Source organism: Neomonachus schauinslandi, chromosome 6 (assembly GCF_002201575.2).
Source record: "Neomonachus schauinslandi chromosome 6, ASM220157v2, whole genome shotgun sequence".
Taxonomy (NCBI): domain Eukaryota; kingdom Metazoa; phylum Chordata; class Mammalia; order Carnivora; family Phocidae; genus Neomonachus; species Neomonachus schauinslandi.
The window spans coordinates 2,435,637-2,449,840 of record NC_058408.1 but is presented as its reverse complement, the minus strand read 5'-3'; the positions used below and the strand labels follow the sequence as shown (position 1 = coordinate 2,449,840).

At 56.5% G+C, this 14,204-nt stretch overlaps 1 protein-coding gene across 3 annotated transcripts in view; it reads left to right on the top strand.

The window, feature by feature from the left end:
- Positions 1-14,204, top strand: part of ARHGEF11 (Rho guanine nucleotide exchange factor 11) — an 84,099-nt gene that overhangs the window by 29,005 nt on the left and 40,890 nt on the right. For all 3 annotated transcript variants that reach the window (XM_021682078.1, XM_021682074.1, XM_021682077.1), the window contains exons 2-3: positions 12,619-12,707; positions 13,561-13,659. In XM_021682078.1, the coding sequence (XP_021537753.1) occupies positions 12,619-12,707; positions 13,561-13,659 (188 nt within the window). The remainder of the gene's footprint in view (positions 1-12,618; positions 12,708-13,560; positions 13,660-14,204) is intronic.

Below are 14,204 nucleotides of genomic sequence, written 5' to 3'. Positions count from 1 at the left end.
TCTCCTGACTCAGGGGCTCCTCAGTACCGCTGGGGGCTCCCGCGCTGTGCCCTGCAGGTGACCCACCTGCCGAGGGTCCCGCGGCAGAGGGTTGGTGAGGAAGGGCCGCAGCTTGCCTGAATTGTCATTCTGTGGCTGAAGCTTGGCAGTTTTAAAACCAAAGGCGAACTTTCCCCTGCCACCCAGTATTTCCCATCAATTTTGATACGAACTCAGGGAACGAAAACAAATTTAAAACCCACCCTAACAAAGTAAATTAGAAAAGTGAATTCTGAGCCAGGTGACAGATTTTTTCAAGGCAGATGGAGACTTCTTAGATTGGCTGTTCTTCGGGATTGATTTGCGGTTCGTCCTTTATCTGTGGGGTCATCAGAGCATAACTCTGTCGATGCCAAGTCCCCAGCGTGGTGGGCCTTGGGTACTGTCACCGCTTCCGGAGGATTTACTTAGAACACAGGTAGTTACTTTTCAGGAAAACTGGAGGTGAGACAGCACACGCCTGCAGAGTGATTCTGGGTTTCCAAATAGTGGTGGCTTCACAGGGCCCTGTGGGAGGGCGATGCTCTGTCGCACACGGTACTGCCATGGAGGCTGGGACTGGGAGGTGTTCGGTGTCTTGTCCGCTGTCACACGGGGGGCCGCTACGCAGGTGAGGAGGATGCGTCAGGCCCCAGACCGAGGCCCTCCACCCCCACTCCCCGGCCTCAGGCCCTGGGACATGGGCTCGGCCTGTGTCTTGTGGGTTCTGAGCTCTGCTCTTCCTTGGCTCTTGTTCAGACCGGCTAACGGAATAAAACTCTCCCCGGCCGCCTTGCGGACGTCCCCAGCACGGACTCCAGCGTGCTTCTAGGTCACTGTTGGGGATGGTGTCTGTCGTTTCCCTCTCGGGTGTATAAATTGAGTTCTGTGTGCGTCCCCCCGGGGTGCACAGACCCGGTGTGCCCAGGACACCCCGTGGGGGGCGGAGGATGGTGCGTGATGAGAACGAGACAGGGGAAGGTGACCTGGCCCAGCCCTGCAGTGTAGGGGTGAAGCCAAGGCGCCCAGAGGGGAACGTTGGCTCTGGCGTCCAGCAGGCTTGAGCTCATGTCTGGCTCTACCATTGAATAGCTGTGTGTCCTTAAGCAACTTATTGAGCTTCTCTGACTCTCGTTTTCCTCGTCAGTCAAGGCAAATAACAGCGTCTACCTCATCAGGTTGTTGTGAGGATTAAATGAAGGTCTGTAATGTATTACATGCTGATTCCATATCATTTTCTTCTCCTTTTCCAAGGGTGTTCAGAAAGACGGGGGCAGAGTTGGTCTAGAACCCAGATGTCTAGACGGCCCGTGCCGCCCCCTCCCTGCAGCCGTGACGGCCTCCGTGGCTTCCCTCGCGTGTGCTGCCCGCCCCGCCTCCGCCCTGCGCACCCAGCCGGGCCTCCGCAGCCGGAGACGCTGTGGTCTTGCAGTGACGTGCTAGTGAAGGGAAGGGCAGCTTCGGCACCGGCGTCCCGAGACACAGAGACCGGAGCGCGGCAGTGGGGACCGGGCTCCGCAGCAGGCCTAGGAGCCGGTCACAACGGCGTGCGAGAACCCCACGTCCTTTTCTCCTGTGCTCAAGCCGCGGTGGGATTGCTCGGTGGTAGCTCACTTGTGCGGTTTGCCTCGGGGCCTCAGGGCAAGAACGGCAACCACTTTTCAGGCTTGGCCGCGTGCCAGGCATTACGCCAGATACTCCGTGCGTTCACCAGCTCCTGCAAGCGCCCACGGGATAGGTAGCTAGTGTTCCAGTTCTGTGGATGCGGACACCGAGGGTCACAGCCAGGGAGTCATTTTCCCCAAGCCCCACAGGCAGTCGGAAGCAGAGCCACGATGCAGACGTACCCCGTCCAGCTCCACACTTGACCACCCTGCGGCTCAATACCCATTTGACTCCCTGGGTGCAGCCCAGGCCCTGGGGTTTTTCCGAGGAATGTGTGGACCAATTCAGTAAATCGGGTGTGAGTCTGTGCCTGTGGTGATGAGCAGGGAGGCGGATGGGTGCTGGGTCCCGACTGCAGAGAGGGTGCCTGCCGGTCAGCCTGTTGTCTGCCAAGCGCTGGAGAGGGCCACTCCTCAGAGCTCCTCGCTCCTTCCTCGCTGGGGCCGCCGAGAGGGGCCCTTCGGGAGCTCACAGCCCAGCGGACGAGAACAGGGGAGAGAGGTCAGCGCCTGTGCGCCCAGTGCTTTGGTGGAAGGCTGTACCGACTCTGGGCCGGCTGCTGGTGGTGTCTTTGCCTGGTCTGAGGGGCTGGAGGCCCCGCCACGGGGGAGAAGGCCAAGTGTGGCCAAGGGAGGCCCTTCCCGCACTGTGCAGCAGGGCAGAACTCAGGCCACATGTGGCATTGAGAACTTTCTAGTAGCCACAGCAAGGTAGCAGCGAGGGAAAAAAATAATAAAAAAATAAATAAAAGTAGCAAGGAGATGGGGCGCCTGGGTGGCTCAGTCAGTTAAGTGGCTGCCTTTGGCTCGGGTCACGGGTCTCAGGGTCCTGGGATCCAGCCCCGCGTCAGGCTTCCTGCTCAGCGGGGAGCCTGCTTCTCCCTCTCCCTCTGCCTGCTTTCTGCCTACTTGTGCTCTGTCTCTATCTCTCTGTCAAATAAAAAAGAAAAAAAAAACCTTCAAAAAGTAGCAAGGAGGGGGGGCCGGCTGGCTGAGTCAGGGGAGCATACAACTCCATCTCGGGGTTGTGGGTTTGAGCCCCATGTTGGGTGTAGAGATTACTTAATAAGATCTTTTAAAAATGAAAAAAAGTAAGGAGGAGTAGGACAAATGAATTTTAGTAATATATTTCATTTAACTCAGTCTACTCAAAATATTGCTATCTTGGCATGTAAACAATATTGAAAGAATTGATACTTTACATTCCTCCACTTTTTTGTATTAAGTCTCTAAAACCTCGTGGGTATTTTATACTGAGTCTCTCACTTCAAACCGGCACGTTGGCAGTGCCCTGCGGCGGCCCCAGTGGCTCCCAGCTCCCCGTGGGCAGGACAGGAGGCAGTCATGCGCCCCCACCCCGGCCTCTCTCCCACCTGCCCTTCCCGGTTTATTCCACAGCAGTGCTCGTGCTCAGGCGCACGTCAGCCTGGCCCCACGGCTTCTCTGCGCCTCCGGCCTCTCCCTTCCGGCCCACTCTGGCCTCTGCCATCAGACCTGTGCTAACCGAGGCTTGCCCTGATCCCGCGAACCCCAGGAAGCCTTCAGCAGCAGGCCCCAGCCTCTCCCCAGTCATTGCGATGTGCCTCAGCATTTCCCAAGCCTTCAGACGCCCCCTCATTTAATTCCCACAGCTGCTCCTGAGACAGGTGGAGCTGGCAGGTGGGCTGGCCACGTTGTTCAGGTGGAGAGACTCAGCGTTCCAGAGTTTCCTAAGACCACCCTCCCCCCCCCCCCCCCCCCCGCCCTGGCCCGCATGCGGCAGAGTGGGGGTGGAAACCGCATTTTCTCTGCTTTATGTCATGGTCTCTCCTGTCCGATCCTTCCCTCCGCCCCGGGTCACACTGACGGCCTCGGAGCTGCTGTCTCACACTGTTCCTCCCCTCCAGCGTCTTCCCACGCTGAGCTGCCCCTCGGGACTCGGCCCTTCCTCCCGCACTCTGCTCCGTGGGCCGCCTCTCCCGTTCCTTCTTTGGCCTTCTTTCTCCCCAGTCCACCTTGTCCTTACAAACACACTTCAACACGCATTTTCTTGTTTAGTGCTTTGTGTGCAGAATGGAATTGTAGAAATCTGGGAGACTGAGGACTGTGGGAGCTTCAACAGTTCTGACCGCAGCTTGATGGCGCTCCCTGCGTACGCCCGAGGAGAGGCTAGAGCTCCCTCCCACTTCAGGAGGCTGTGAGTTTAGTCCTGACTTCTCTGCCCTGTGGAGACCACTCAGACTCTTGAGGACAGGTGTGTGCGTGTTGTCATATTTGGATGTCTGCAGAGTTCCTTGGCACGTATTGTCTGATTTTATTTTTCAGCTCCTATTTGTTGAAAATCTGCTGTGTTCTGGAGCTGCTGTGTGCTCTGGAGAACGGAGACAACAGCTTATCGGTAAATGGGGAAAGGAGACATGAAATGATCCCCAAAGCACCAAATGACTGGTCAGCCCTGAGCGAGCACTACAGGGAAGACTTCAGGGGAGACCCGCATAGCGGGGTATCAGCGAAGGCCTCGCGGAGGGAGAGGCGTTTGTGCCGACCCTGGCGAGTGAGTGTGTGATGACCTCGGGGAACGGCGGGCTGCTGGGGCTGCCGTGCAGGAGGAAGGCCGAGGGCGGCTGCTGGGGGACCTGTAGGCTGGGCTAGGACTTGGACGCCCGGAAAGCACTGCCAGGTTCTGATGTGTCTCTTTAAAAGATCGCTGTGTAGAGAACGGCTGGATTCTGGGGAGGGGAGCGGTCGTCCTGGGGGAGGGGCCAGAGGGGCAGGGGCAGGTGGGTCCAGACCTAGCAGAGGGTAATAGCAGTAGGACTTGGCGGCGACTCGACTTACAGGGTGTCCGAGGTAATCGGGCTCCGGCGTTCACCTCAGGAGGAGACGTTTGCTCAGGAGTAGGGCTAGGCTCGGCTGGGAGGTGGGTTTCCGCTTGCACAGGTCGGCTTCGAGGTTTCGGTGGGGGGATTCGGCGCTCCCAGGCACCCTTGGACAAAAGTGGTATTTTCCACATTTGTCGTTGAGAAACGGGGGGCTTCTCAGTGGGGTGACAGCCAGGAGAAGGCTGAGCTTGAGCCCGTATTTCACCCCAAAAGTGTGTTTTCCTAACCGTAGCGCGTGGGCCGTGTGTGAAACATTGGTGTTGAAGCTCAGCCCACCGGAGCTCAGCCTCCCCGCACACACGGCTGTGTACCTGGGGTGACACGCCGTCTGAGAGCTGCGTGGAAGCAGAGGACCGGACACACCGGGCTCGTCCTCACTTCTCCGTCTCTCGTCCACTCACCGTCTGTGGCCCTCACCTCTGGCACGTTGAGTGTCGGCCGCCTGGTGTGGACCTTGAGTGGATTTGCACAGGACTTTGCACCGTCAGGGAAGCTGACGAACGAGGCCTCTGTGACGCTCATACTGGCCCCGAAAGGAGGCGCATGCACAGCCCTTCAGCAGACGTGGGGCACAAGCACGCTGCATGCCCCAGATGCTGCCCTGGGCCGTGGCCGGCGACCTTGACCTGGAGGGCTAAGGTCCACTGGGGACCCTGGGGACGGTGCGTTCAGGACTCCACACAGTGACGGTTCCCTGAATGGCCGTCGCCTGGGCTGCTTGTGGAAACGGAGATAGATTGCACACCACAGAGCCGCTGAGTCGGGTCCCGGCCGGAGCGTCGAGTGAGTCCCACGCCTCTCTGCAGCCAGGACATGACCTGGCCACCCCCTGGTTTACAGCTGACGGGACCCCCATGCACGGAAGTCAGGCAGGCGGGAGACAAAACTGGGATTAGCTCCTGAGTGTCCTTGATTCCAAACCCAGCTGTTTTATACCGCACCCTTCGAGGCCTTAACTTTTCACCCTGGTTCTGATCCACACTGCTCATGTTTGATCTGTGCCCCTTGTGTCCCAGTGTTTTCAAGGACACGAGCTCGAAGGGGACGTGTGTGTCTTCCCTTCACCGTGGGGATGTGCAGGCCTGGGACAATTCGCCAGCTTCCGACCATGGGGAACATTCCACCCAGACGCGGAATCCTGGGGAAGTTAGGGTGCCGGGAGGCTGCTTCGAGCTCCTCCACCCTGGAAGATAAGGGAGACCAGACCCGTAAGACCAGGTCAGGGTTCAGCAAGTGTGGACTTTATCTAGAACGAAGGTCCTGGCCAGGTAGCTCTTTCCTGGTTTCCTGCTGCTCCTGGCTTCGGGGAGGGGCCTGGGAACGTGACTTTGCCCAAACGCAGGAGACCTTGGTCAGCCCACGTATGGTGTGCGATCTAATCTCTGTGTATTTATCGTGTTATCTTTCAAGACCTACAGGGCATGTGTGTTCTAATCTGCATCCCGTGAGCTCACGTGTGTCATGTATGTATCGTGTGTGCACGTGTGTTGTCCCATGTACATACGTTCTGTGTGCGTGTATGCGCGTGTGTGGAAAAGAAAATAGGAGGAAAGGTCCACTAAAGGCCAGTTAGATCTTCCTAGGGCCACAGGTGAGATAACTTCTCCTTTAGGGGCACAGACCTTGAAGTCAGGTGAATCCTAACTCCACTGACTTAGCCCCCGTGTTCGCTCTGAGTATGGGGTGAGCTACCCACATGGCCAGACTTCGTGATGATTCCGTGGATGGTGTGTGTCGGGTGGTCAGCAGCTGCCTGGAAGGTGGGAGGCACTTAGTAACTGGTATCCAGGAACAGGGACATTCTAGGCTGTTCCTCTGCTCCACGTTGCCAGTGGGATGGAGTAAGGATGGGGAGGGCAGGAGCTCCCACCAGCCGACGGTCACTGAGTGAGATCAGAAGCACAGTGGTGCCGAACTCCCCCCATTTCCAAGAAACCAGAAACCTGTATCTTGTTAATGTGAAATTGCCTGATCTTCAATTTTTAACAATTGCCCGATCTTCAATTTTTAACTAATTTTTAAAAAATAAACACACACACACACACCCGCATAGGCCAACAGAAGGGATATGTGGGCACTTTTGACTTTGCACTCTGGAAGGTCACCAGACGTTTCCGGGCTGCATCACGCACCTGCGGGCCGTGATGAGGAGGGCGTCTTCGGCCTCTATTTGCAGGTGGCTCTTTGGGGCCTCCTGCTGCTGGAGAGCCTACTGGAAAGTACATGCTGAGACCTTTGCCCTCTAGCAGGTAACAGGGAGCGGAGTTGAGGGAGGGACGCCGGCGTGCAGGGTGTGGGCCCAGCGAAAGGACAAGGAAATGGCAGATTTCTGTGAACTGATACAGAGTCACTTTGAGGATAGGTTAAACGAAAAAGGCAAAGTGTGAATACATGAGATACCCCCTATTGTGTAAGCAAGAAAGGAAAAAGAATATTTCTGCGTATTTGCTTAACTTCCCAGGAAGAAATCCAGAAAGGAAGCCGAAGACAAATGAAAATGTTTCCTTGGAGGAGTGGGAGGACGGGATAGGGACAGTTCTGAATGTACTTTTTTTTTTTTTTTTTTAAAGATTGTATTTATTTTCTAACAGAGAGAGACACAGCGAGAGAAGGAACACAAGCAGGGGGAGTGGGAGAGGGAGAAGCAGGCTTCCCCCCGAGCAGGGAGCCCAATGCGGGGCTCGATCCCAGGACCCTGCATGACCTGAGCCGAAGGCAGACGCTTAACGACTGAGCCACCCAGGCGCCGCCCTAATGTACTTCTTTTAAAGTTTCATTTTGAGTTTTCAATGGTGTAAATGCTTAGCAAGTTCAAAAAATGAAATTAGATAAATAAGTCTGAGAAAAGCAAACCCCCAAATTAAGCGCAAATCAGAAAAGAGCCTGCATGCATTGCAGATGGATGGGCACGAAGGCGGTGGGACGCAGTCCAAGGACCAAAGGAACTGCAGGGAGACTCCCACCTCACGAGTCGGTGCGGTGTTTCCGCCACCGTCCGGCGTGTATCCTGCAGCAGGCAAACGAGCAAATGCGTTGCTTTTGTGTGGGACCCGGGTTCTCACTATGGGAGAGAGCGGCTAAAATAACAGAATTGGGGAGGACGAGGAATGACCCTGTCACGCCACAGTCACACTGGAGACTTTCATGTGAACTCTCCCTTCCTGCACAAATATCCTGCCTGCCACAGGGGCTGGAGGAGCAGCAGCCTGGCCGCAGGGAGCACCCGGCACCCAGACCCTATCTCACGTATGTGTCCCGCTGAAAGGAACCAGGGCTCCCCACAGGAATGTTCGACTGCAGGTCTGGCTCAGGGAAGGTACGAGGTAAGCCGGGAGCATCTGGTTGTCCAGAAGGCAAGGATGCACTCGAAGATGGATGGTGACACTTGAAAGGAACAGGAGCTCCTACCAGCCAAATGCAGCACCTCCAACGGTTTTTAAAAAGTGATGAGGAGGGCGCCCTGGTGGCTCAGTCGGTGTTGCATCCGCCTTCGGCTCAGGTCATGATCTCAGCGTCCCGGGATGGAGTCCTGCTTCGGGCTCCCTGCTTGGCGGGGATCCTGCTTCTCCCTCTCCCTCTGCCTGCCACTCCCCCTGCTCGTGCTCAAGCTCGCTCGCTCTCTCTGATAAATAAATAAAATCTTTAAAAACTCATGATTACAGGGATGCCTGGCCAGCTCAGTCAGTGGAGTTGTGCAACTCTTGATCTCAGGATCTTGAGTTCGAGCCCCATGTTGGGCGTGGAGATTTCTAAAAAAAAAAAAAAATGAACTTTAAAAAACAAAACAAACACATTAAAAAGAAAAGTCATGATGGTAAAAATGGACTATAATGCATTGCTTTGGGGAAACAATTCATGCATTCACGACACCACTCCAGAAGAGGGAGAATACGGCATTCTCTACAAGAGACCACGCACTGGTAGATGTAGAAGGAACAGTTCAAATATCACCCCAGATCACCCACTCATTCAAATGGGAAATTTGCTTGTACTGCTGTGAACTCCCAAGAGTGATAGAACCTAGTGGAACCAGAAACGAGCATCGCTTGTGTAATACTCTCTTAAAAGCCTTGATGTGAATCTAATCATGCAGAGACAGACAAGTCCCTTGCAGGCCGTCCACAAAGATGACCGGCCTGAGCTCTCCCACACACCGGTGTTCAGCGTGGGTGGGGGTTCTGGATCAAATGAACGCCAAGGAGCCCGAGTAAATGCGATTTGCGCTCCACGGTGGGACCTGGTCCGAGGCCGTTGGAGCACAGCGTGGAGAAGAGCGATAGACAGTTGGGGGGTGGAGTGGGGACATGTATGAGGTCATCTTTCTGTGTCAAAGAACTGCTGGGTGTGTTGATGTCACTCCGGTTGTATAGAAGCCCGAAGGTCTTGGGGGATCTATGCTGACGTATTTAGGGATAAAGTACCATGCGGTCTTCTAGCTTTGAAATGGGGGGGGGGAAATGTATAATCAGAAAAATCAAGCAAGTGGAAATGTTAATTGGTGAGTCTGGATGAAGGCTGTATGGGTGTTCATCGTGCCACTTCCTCAACGTGGGTTTGAAATTTTTCAGAGTAAAATCTTGGGGTGAGGGACATGCAGGCTGCCGTGGCCAGGGGAAGCGTGGTGGGGTCACTGCCATCCGACCAGAGCCTTGAGAAGCAGGGAGAGAGGGTGGGGGCCGTCGCCGGCAGCGGCAGAGTGAGCACACCGGGACCCTGGGCAGTGAGGTGGGAATGACAGGTCCCCATCGGGGACCAGAGAAGGCCGCTGCAGGGGAGCGGAGACGGGGATGTTGCAGTCATCCAGGACTGTGGCTGGAAGCCACGGCTGGCCGTGGTGGCGCAGGGCTTACTGAGAAGCCGGGCTGGCCATCTGCCTCGCGGCTGCCATTTAGCAAGCTCCAAATTCGGGGGTGAGTCTGCACTCTTCCCGGGCCTTCCCCACACCCATCAGGTGCAGGTGTAGGCCGATTGGAATCCGATCTCTGCTGCCACATTTCCATGGGAATGTCATCAGGAAGAGGGGAGCCCGCGTCGAAGTTCTCTCTTCTCTGACGGCCCCTATTTCATGCCAAACTACATTCCTCCCACCTCCCTCTGCCCTCATCTCTCAGATTTTAACCTTGCCGTGGTCTCCCTCAGCGTCTCTGCTCAGGCTCAAAGCCCAGCAGGCCCCACAGCCCGGGGGGGCGGGGTTCTCCATCCAGCTGAGCTGCTGCCCCGGCGTATCCTCCTCCTCCGCTTTTGTGCTGAGTTTCCCTCCGTGAAGCTCTCAGAGGGAAAATGTCCTGCTGGAGTGACTCTCATCCATGCCCCGGATGCCCTCCACAGCCTCGTGGGCCTTCGATTATATGCAGTAGCGCTCGGCCGGCTCACGTGCAGAGCAGAGCAGGTTGAGAGCTCCCCGCTGCCAGGCTTTGAGACCGGCCTGGGAAGCCAGTGGGCCGCAGAGGCCAGCGGCGGCCAGGAGGAGGCCCGAGCTGTCCCAGATGAAACGGGCTTTCTCCTGAGCTGGCGAGGAGGAGGAGTTCCCGCCTGTGTGCAGTCACCCAGTGGTGGGTTGTGTGGATCCGGCCAAAGACAGCAGATGAGCGGCTGGAATAGAAGGCCTCTCGGGGTGGGGCCCCCGTGTCTGTGCGGAAGTTCTCTACGTTCGCCTCACCCACTCGCTGCGTGACCGCGCCTCATGTTTGTGCCTTGGCAGCGCCGTCCGGTAGGACTCTCTGCAGTGATGCGCACGGTCCAGGGGCTGTGCTAGCCACGAGCCACATGTAGCTCTGAAGACCTTGAGACGTGGCCAGCGCAGCTGAGAAACTGAATCTTAAGTGTTATTTCGAGTGTAAATTCGCATAGCTCCGTGTGGGTGGTGGCTGTCAGATAGCAGGGGTCTGGACGCTGGGACACCGTTTTCAGTTTCACGGAGCGTAGGTGACAGGCTGCAGCTCAATGATGACCGCACATGCGTCTGTTGCAGAACGGTCGCCACGGCGAGTGCAGTTACCGTCCGCACATTCTAGAACACTTACTGCTGAACTCAGGGGAGGGCCCGCTGTGGGTGGAGCGGTCGGGTCATTTGAAGACGGCCAGAAGTTGGAGCTGCTGGCTGTGCCCCCTCGTGTCTGGCTTCCAGACGCGGTACCGGCCGTGGGGTAGGAAGGACATCCAGGGGGCAGGCCCAGTATGGGCAGAGGCAGGAGCCAGAAACCAGAGCAGGTGAAGGACCGTAGGCAGACCAGCAATGAGCTGAGCGCCGCCTGAGCCCCGCCGTGGTGGGCCCACAGCCACCCCCAGGCAGCCCCGCAGTCGGGAGGAGGCGGCCCCCTGCGCGTCCCTGCCCCTGCTGCACGCCGTGGCCCAGCTTCCCCGAGGACCATAGCGAAGCTCTGCACAGGTTCCGGGCAGCAAGGTGCATTTTCGCAGGGTGACTCCCCTGCGCCCTGGCTGGTTTCTACTCCCAGGCCCTTCTGAGCTCAGTTGTGGCTTTTTTTGAACCAGCCCACTCCAGTGTCTTGTCTGGTTTATGTCTTGTTTTGTTCTGTTTTTCTTCCTCCTTTCCTGCGTCTCTCTCCTGGGCTCCGCGCTCTGTTCTTCCCTGGTGTCCTCTCTCTCTGATCCAAAGATCAGCCAGTAAGAAGCAGTCTCACCTGTCCAGGTAAGAGGGGTGCCAGGTGAGGGGGAAAAGACCCCCCTCTTTAACTGTAAAAGTGATTTATGTTGTGTTGTATGTATTACTTGAAGCAACCGCACCTTCACACGACTGAGAACGTAAAGGGTACATTCAAGAACGTGAGAAGCTTGTAGCTCCAACCCTGTGTCCCGGGTACCCAGGGTGCGGGTTTCTCTTGTGTCCTCCCAGAGTTGTTTCAGACATTCTGTGCGCATGCAAACAAGTATGGAAACACATAGAAACAAATAATTCCCTGTGCACATAATTCCGCTTCTTGTCGTCTTCACTGCAACACATCCTGAGGCCGTTGCTTTCCGCTCCCAGCTTACACCTTGCACGCAGCTGAGCGCCCTGCAGTCACACTGCGGTTTAGGGAACCGGGCGCCGGTGGGAACAGTTACAAGAGTCTGTGCTTTGCCCCTGCACACAGTGCCTCCATGAATATTCTACCTGGTCATTTGCTGTAGATATGCCTGGGAGACCCCCTCGGAGGGGCAGCAGGTACACTCTTCCGGAAAGGAGAGGCATGGCAATGATCGAGCTTACCCCACTCCTGCAGGGGACCTGTTCAAGACAAGATCGGGTGGTAAATCTGGTTTGGTAACCTGGGGTACCTTGTTGGTTTAGGGTCTTAACAGTTGCTAAGCAATGTGCCTCAGGCTGGCTGCCGGCAGGGGGTGGATGTGAGTTGGAATACTACCACCAGACCGGCCAGACTCCTCCCATAGCCCACAGGATAAGTGGCGTGTTCAGAGGCTTGGGCCATTGCCCTGCCCTTCCTATCTAGAGAAGTGTATGCTAGTTACCCAACAGGTTAGTATCAAATGTCCAGTTACCCTCCTGGAGACACTGGTTTGGAGGGGGACGGCAAGATGAAGTCCGAGTTGGGGAGGCCTTCTGCTGCACCCACCACCGTCCTCTGCTGGGTGCACGTGGGTCTCCGTGTGGTTTTGACCTTCCACAATCTTGCTCTCCAGTCTCCCTTTTCTTTGCAAATCATCGCCTAAAACTAACTAGCTTTTTTGTTTTTTCCTTTTTCTTGCATTCATTTTCTCTGCTGCTTCGTTCTGTTCCATCAGCCCCATTGCAGCCTGGTAAGACCCAACAAGCGTGTGTGTCTGTGCACATCCCGTCCTTTGCACTGTCTCTTTGTCTCCTGACTCCAGGGAGGGCTCTTGCCCTTCACGCCTTGCTGGGTATCAAAGAGACCATGCTTGCCTTGCCAGCCCAGGATTCCAAAGAGTCGGTGTTGGCAGTGGTGTAGGCCTGGCTAATCTCCCACCAGACTCAGCGGGTTCCGGGTGAGAGGGTTGGCCTCTCTTTACCCAAGACTTGGGGCCCCTTTTACCAGCACCTAAGGCTGGCCCCTCCCCTCCCAACTCACCAATGTGCTTTCCTTATTACCCTCCAGGTTAAGTAGCCTGTCTTTGGGAGAGCCGGCGCCTGAACGCAGGTCCCCTTCCCACCTCCGCCAGCCCTCCGATGCCTCTGAGGCAGCAGGTAAACTTGGGGCATTAACACATTGACACGGATGTGAACACCCACACAGACAGATTTTAGCTTGTATTATTGAGCTTGTGATATGTGGTAGGCATGACGTTGCATGTTTTATATAAATTAGCTCATTTGTCCTTCTGTCAGTCTAGAAAGTAATGTTATCCTGCTTTACAGATGAGGAAGCTGAGGCACAGAGGGTTCAGAAACTTGCCCCAGTGCCCAAGCACAGAGGGGACAGAGGCAGGGCCTGAAACCCGTCGGGTTCTAGCTCTGGAACTCACGCTCTGTCCCCCGCAGGAGGTGGTCACACGTCGGCAGGCACGTGTGACATCTGGTTCACACCCCCAGGGATGGGGCCGGCTGGCAGTCACAGCCTTCTTTCTTTTCCTCTACGTTCTGTGCGTGGACATACGTTTTCTCTTCCCACGCACCCTTTCCTGGATTCGGCAGGGCCAGCGTGGGTGTTGTACCTGCCGCGCCCGTTGGGCTTCATTTGATGGAAATTCAGCCTCCCTTGGGCTTTGGTCACAGGGCTGCTTCTCTGTCACACCTCTCTTCAGCGGGGCCGCGGCCCTGCCCCTTCTCTGGCCAGCCTCACCCGGCCAGAGCCAAAGAGACAGACCCGAGCAAGAGAGATGGCTCGGTGCTGGGAGGAGGGTCAACCCTCAGGTGGAACGCAGAGTCGGTGACAGGGTCTGTCACTCGCCAAGCATAGTGTTTGGACAGGAGGAGTCTGGGGAATCGGTTAGTCTGGAAAGGCTTTCTGGGCCTTCCTGGGCTGGTGCGAGCTCGTATGCACCAACCTTCCAGCGACTGTGCCTCCCTGACCCCTTCTTTCTTTGTCACCTCTTGTCAGGTCTTGTTCAGCGCTGTGTCATTATCCAGAAGGACCAGCATGGCTTCGGCTTCACGGTCAGTGGGGACCGTATCGTTCTGGTGCAGTCTGTGCGGCCTGGTGAGTGCTGCCTGCCCGTCCATACACGGCAGCCACGTGTGTACAGCTGAGTGTGCAAGAGCCGCGTGTTCATAGCCAAGTGCGTGAGAGCGCGTGTGTGCAGGCGAGTGTGTGAGAGCGCGTGTGCGCAGCCGCGTGTGCAAGAGCCGCCTGTGTGCAGGCGAGTGTGAGAGCTGCGTGTGTGCTGCCGTGTGTGTGCAGCCAAGTGTGAGAGCCGCATGTGTGCTGAGCGTGAGAGCCACGTGTTCATAGCCAAGTGTGTGTGAGAGCACGTGTGCACATCTGCGTGTGCAAGAGCCGCCTGTGTGCAGGCGAGTGTGCGAGAGCCGCGTGTTCATAGCCACGTGTGTGAGAGCACGTGTGTGCAGGCGAGTGTGTGAGAGCCGCATGTTCATAGACAAGTGTGTGAGAGCGCGTGTGTGCAGCCGAGTGCGAGAGCCGCGTGTGCGCAGCTGAGTGTGCGAGAGCCGCCTGTGTGCAGGCGAGTGTGAGAGCTGCGTGTGTGCCGCCGTGTGTGTGCAGCCAGGTGTGAGAGCCGCATGTGT